Source organism: Myodes glareolus, chromosome 10 (genome assembly GCF_982192425.1).
Source record: "Myodes glareolus chromosome 10, mMyoGla1.1, whole genome shotgun sequence".
Classification (NCBI taxonomy): Eukaryota; Metazoa; Chordata; class Mammalia; order Rodentia; family Cricetidae; genus Myodes; species Myodes glareolus.
The window spans coordinates 29,910,613-29,916,413 of record NC_142035.1 but is presented as its reverse complement, the minus strand read 5'-3'; the positions used below and the strand labels follow the sequence as shown (position 1 = coordinate 29,916,413).

General features: G+C 48.0%; 1 protein-coding gene across 2 annotated transcripts; it reads left to right on the top strand.

The window, feature by feature from the left end:
- The first annotated feature begins 381 nt into the window (after positions 1-381).
- On the top strand, positions 382-5,801 carry Cstl1 (cystatin like 1). 2 transcript variants are annotated; one of them, XM_048455584.2, is made up of 4 exons: positions 382-490; positions 874-1,217; positions 4,980-5,090; positions 5,685-5,801. In XM_048455584.2, the coding sequence occupies exons 2-4, from the start codon at positions 996-998 to the stop codon at positions 5,778-5,780; spliced, it is 429 nt and encodes a 142-aa protein (XP_048311541.1). In that variant the 5' UTR covers positions 382-490; positions 874-995; the 3' UTR covers positions 5,781-5,801. The 2 variants fall into 2 exon arrangements, with proteins under 2 accessions (XP_048311541.1, XP_048311542.1); XM_048455585.2 differs by having other exon boundaries at positions 411-490; positions 879-1,217.

Below are 5,801 nucleotides of genomic sequence, written 5' to 3'. Positions count from 1 at the left end.
ACAGGATCTCTCAATGAACCTGGAAATTAGCATTTTGGCTACACTAATAGATGGTGAAGCCCCGGGACCCACCCATCTTTGCTCCCCAGCACTAGGGGTGCAGATGCTCACTGTCAAATCTGGCTTTTATGTGGGTGCTGAGGATATGAACTCAGGTCCTCATGTTGGCTCTGAGCCACCTCTGTCGCCCCAGATTTCTTTGATTCTCTTACTATTATTCTTTCCCTGAATCAAAATATAGGGTTCTGTAATGAGCTTCTACATACAGGCGGCCCCAGGCAGGGCTAATTTCTGAGTAAGGCTCTTGGCTGATTTCAGTGGGGAGCATGGGGTTACCTCACAAAGCTGTGCTGGGTCACAAGAAGATTACAAGGGGTAGTATATGAACCTGCCAGCACAGTGGGAAACAGATGGGAGAAATCTGCGGCAGTGGGAGGCAGGTGAGGAAGAGGAACGTGACGGAGGAAGCACGGGAGATGCTAGTGGCTTGGTAAGATGCTTGGGATGTATTACTCCAGGTCCCATGTGGCTGAGTCCTATGTCTCAGTCCAAACATGACTTTCTCCATAAACGTTCACCCACTCCCACACACAGTGCTCTTTGGCCACTAGAGTTTTTATTGCAGAGTTCCGAACAGGTCTGTTCTTGGGATTTCTTTCACACTGCATGTGAGTGCAGGCAAGGATAGGAACTCTCCTGGCTTGACAGCGTGCAGAGACAACCCCTTTCCTTGACTGTTAAAGAACAGAATGGTCATTGCAAGTGGGAGGAGCCCCGCTGGGGAGTCGGGAGTGTGGTCCTGGCGACGTTCTCCATGGGTAGTGTTCTTAGCACCATGGAAGAATGAACTTGGGGTCTTAATCTTTGCTTAAGTGCAGGTGAAGCTGCCTGCCAGGAAAACCTGTCCAGTGAGACTGCTGCGGAAGAGCCAGGGAGCAGCGGCTGCACTCCTACCCTGGCATCAGCAGAGACACGTACCCACTAAAGCTGCGGAGATGGAGGCCAGAGGCCTGAGGATGCCCTTGCTGCTCTTGCTGGTGGCCGTAGTTGTAATGGCCAAGGTGAATCACATCCAAAGGTGGGGAGGCTTCAAGGAGAAGGCCTCAAGCAAGAAGAACATAAACTCCACACTCCATTTCTTCATCCAGTCCTACAACAATGCGAGCAATGACACCTACTTGTTTCGCGTCCAGAAGCTAATCCAAAGCCAGATGCAGGTTTGTGCCTAGGTTTCCCAGACAGCAACACAACCCCCATCTTGCTTTTTCAGTCCTATGGGGATTCTGATTGGGTTCTTTGGATAACAGTACTGATAACTCTCTGGGGGCGTGTCGTATATGATGGGAACACTTGAAGCTTCTGGGCTAAGTAGCTCCCTCGGTCACCAGTCACATGACCTAGGTAGGCCTAAGGTTCAGAGCCAACCTAACTCACTTCATCTTGGCCAAAAGTGAGCTGTAGAGGTTCTCCATTGTTCTACAGAGGGGATTGCATTTCATTTTGCCTACCAGACAGCCGGGGTGGGGCTGGTTTCGCTCTCTGTAATGGCTTTATCTGGACAAGCCCTAAACACTCTCTATAGCTTTCTCCGGTCAGCATTTCGTTTCAGTGTCCAGCACTGTCAAATCGGGCTGGATTCTCTGCTTGAGACATTTGTAATCACAAGTCTTTGGGGACAGCTGAGGGGAAGTAGCAGGAGCTTCAGTCAGATAGTTCCACCACTTTTGAGGCAGAATCTCTGTATTTAGCCCTGGCTGGCCTGTGTCTCTCTACCCTCAGCCTCCTGCCTTAGCCTACTGAATGTGAGCTAGGATTACGCCTGTGTGTCACCGTTACTTCTCTTTTGTTTTACACACAATTTTACATATGTGGTTCTTGGGAACTGTATCAGTTGAAAGATGATAGAATAAAAAAAAATGTTTGAAAACTATTGGTCCACTGTTCCCCCAAGGTCAGATAGCAAAATATGTAAATCAGTCAGAAATGATACTGCATCTTAGACAGATTTGGGGGGAGATAATTCCTTAGGCGGAAAAACTAATAGTCGAGAGAATGCAAGGCGGATGGAACAGGAGTTAATAGAAAGAGGAGAAGGCATGGGAGTGGGGCGGGCAATATTAGTGTTTTACCCCTGTTCCTAAATCCTGGCACAGACAGTCCAGGGTATTATACACCCTGACCACCAGGTGGCGCTGTTCTCATTTATCTTTTTCACTTCGAATCCGTTTCGTCTAGGTATAGCTGAGACACTAAGATTTAATGTGTGAAACCAACCTTTGACTATTAACAATTAACTGGTCAATAATGGTTTTTTAAAATGTAAGCAAACTCGATGTTACTTAAAGCGATAAGTGGACAGCGTGGGCTTGCCGATAGGAAGGGGAGGACCATGGACACAGGTTTCTGAACATCTCAATATCCAGATGTGACTTTGAAAGTCTCAGTACCACAAAGAGAGGATAGTAGACAAACACGGTGGGCTGCCGACCTGCTTTCGACTTTCAGTCGCTCCCAGCTGTGGGATCTTGGTTAGGTGTTTCTAGAGTCCTTCAGGACTGTCTCTTCACCTGCAAACTGGGTCAGAACAAGTTTAGCTCAATGCTGCCACCTAGCAGCACTTGTCGCAACAGCTGCTGTCGTGACTTTAGTTCTAAGTGAACAGCGGAGACTACCAGGGAGTAAGAAGTTTAAGGCGCACAAATATTTTCGTTTTCTTTTTCCTACATACAACTTGCTGACAGCCGGTCAGTGCGGCAGGGGCTGGCTCAGTTCTTCAACATCCCCGTGCATAAGTAGAATGGCCCCCTGGTGACAGCAAAGGAGCACCTGCACTCTAGGGAACTCGGGCTAGTACTGAGACTGTATTCTCAGTGCAGCCATGGGCAATTGCCCTGTGCCTGGCCTTAGGTTTTATGTGGGAATCTTTCAACCAGGACCAAGGTGAATTTTCTGTGTGCATCTCCCTTAGAAAAACTCACACTGTCTCATTAGGTTGAACCACTGGCATTTGGGCAAGAAGCAGGGGGCTAACAGGAGCTTCTCCCTACTACAATTATAGTTGTCTAGTCTACACACTTATTTTTGGAGCCAGACCTGTGACTATAATCGGCAAATTTCCTTAGTGTTTCTCTTCCCCAAAAACCTTCCCAACCTCCTCCTCCTTAGTCTTCAAAGCCTTAGGTTTGAGCACGAGAAAGAGAAGACAAAGCCACCATGGTAGCTGGCCCTGGTTTGTGTCTCGTCTATGGCTTACCTGGCTAGCACTTCATCGTCTTGCACAGATTCAGGGCACAGTGGGTAGCATTTCGAGTGGAAAGCTCCTGGGAGACAAAGCAAGAGCTTCAGCACAGGCCTCTCTGCTGCCCTTGGCTCTCCCAACATCACAGCTGGTCCACACAGTTGGCAGAAACATTTAGTAACTTAAATATTTGAATTTTCTTAAGCTAGTACTGTATGGCTTTTCCTGGGGCAACTTGAGCAAGCAGAGGGCACCAACAGCAGACCAAAGAAATGACTCCAATCAAGTCTAGCTTAGTGTACCCGTGGGTCTATGGAGGATACTTAAAAATCATGAATGGCTCAAAAGCAGTTATATCACAAAGCCCGTCTCATCAAGAGTGATAACTCAGGATGATGGTGATGGGTCTTTCAAGTTCCTGCAGGTGGCTCAGCTGGCTTAAAAGTCGCTGTAATGACCTTGGGTAGGAGGTCTTACAGCCTTGTTTTATTTGATTCCTGAATCTTCCGAGGCAGCCTCCACTCTCCAGAGGGAATGTTTCAACTGGGAGGAAAAAGCTAAGCGATAGATTGGTGTTTTTTCCTGAGTGCACCAGTTTTGCCCAGCCTCCACAAGCAGACTGAATGCTTGTGTGGACCTTGCAAATGAAGAAATGGGGGCTGCTATGCTACTTTCTCAAGGTTTCAGAGCTAATATATGGGGAGGGGAGCAAAGGTCTGAAATCAATTTGGCTCCCAAGATCATTTGTAAAGATTTCTACTTTTATGTGTATGAGTGTTCTGTTTTCAAGTACATGCATATAAGTGCACCACATGTGCTTGCTGACACCAGAGGAGGGTATTGGATCCCCAAAAACTGGAGTTGCAGGTGGTTGTGAACTGCCATGTGGTTTCTGGGAACCAAACTCTGGTCGTCTGCAAGAGCAGCAGGTGCTTTTAGGCCATCTCTATAATCAATATTTAGATGTGTTGTTAAATTGTCTACTTTCTGATCATCTGAGATGGCGAGTAAGGAGGGAGAAAATGACTACACAGACTGGAAGAAACAGAGCAGTGGTCTGTGGTTACCAAGCAATGCAACTTGTCTTTTCATGACCACGGGTGATGCGGGAGAATTGTCTGTATTCTGTCAATCATATTTTAATAAAACACTGATTGGCCAGGCAGGCAGTATAGGCGGGAAAACCAGACAGGAAGTAGAGGTGATGCAATGAGAACAGGAGAATTCTGGGAAGCAGAGAGGTTCCTCTGCCACTCCTGCGCAGACCACTGAAGAGGCAACATGTAAGCTGCCCCCGCTGGAAAAGGTACTGAGCCATTATGGCTAACATAGATAACGATAATGGATTAACAAAAGTTGTAAGAGCTAATAAGTAGCCTGACCTAATGGGCCAATCAGCTTTATAACTTTTAGAGATCTTTGTGTGATTGATTTTCTTTGGGGCTTGCCGGTTGTGGGGTACCCGGGTGGGACAAATACCCCAACAAGCCGGCCCGTCATGTTACACACGGGTGGGAGACAAGTAGTACTATGTGGTTGTCACCGCTAAGTCCAGAGCACAGGGTTGTGGCTGGGACCTTTATTGCCATTGAGACTTAATCAATGGGAGGGGAGGAAGGAGCTAAGTTTTGGTGAATGAGTTCTGGGAAAAGGAGTCATGCTTAGTCCCTTCCTTCCAGAGAGGGTCAGACACAGGATACACTGACGAGTGGAAATGAGCAATGCAATTGCTTCTTCACAGCTGAGCACAGGAGTGGAGTATTTAGTCACCGTGAAGATTGGCAGGACCAAATGCAAGAAAAGCGAGGCAAGCAATGCTTCCTGTCCTTTGCAAAGCAGCAAGCTGAAAAAGGTGAGTTGTGGGGTATCCTTTAAGAAAACCTCAAGGCCAAGGATGGGAAATGGACATCCTCAAAGTGTGAGAGTCAGGGCCAGCAAATCCCCAGCCTTAAGGCTACCTGACACTTCTTGGTGCATCCCAAGAAGGAAGAAGGCTGTTGGCTTGGGCAGTCTGGCCACCCAAGTAGACACTGCCCTGGATCTAGGTTCCTGCTTCTCCCCTTGGAGCCCTAGGGCTCAAGTGATGTTTGTTTCTCCTTGGGGCCTTTGTTATTATCTTGCTCCCATTCTCTGGGTCATTGAAGACTGTTTCCGTTTCTTCGGTGTCTTCTCAGTTCTGTTGTCCCTCTCTATGTTGCCTGGCCCCTCATTAGACAGGTGGTAGATATGAGTGCCTCTTTCTGTCCCAGGGTGTAGGTGCAGGGGTGGGAGAGGAGGGAGGGTTGGTACTCCTTCCTGGGATCCTAGGTCTTGCTTAGACTGAGGACTCCAGAGTCCCCTGCCAGGAGTCTCAGGGGTTCCGCAGGGTCCGAGGAGCTGTAGCCTTCTCTTCAACCTTTGGAAACCATTTTTCCCAAAACTGACTATCTTCTTTCTTCTTGCACAGAGCCTGATTTGCACATCACTGATCTACACCGTGCCCTGGGTGAACTACTACCAGCTCTGGAACAATTCCTGCCAGGATAGCAAAGTGCACATATAAAGAGCCCTGGTGGCACTGAGA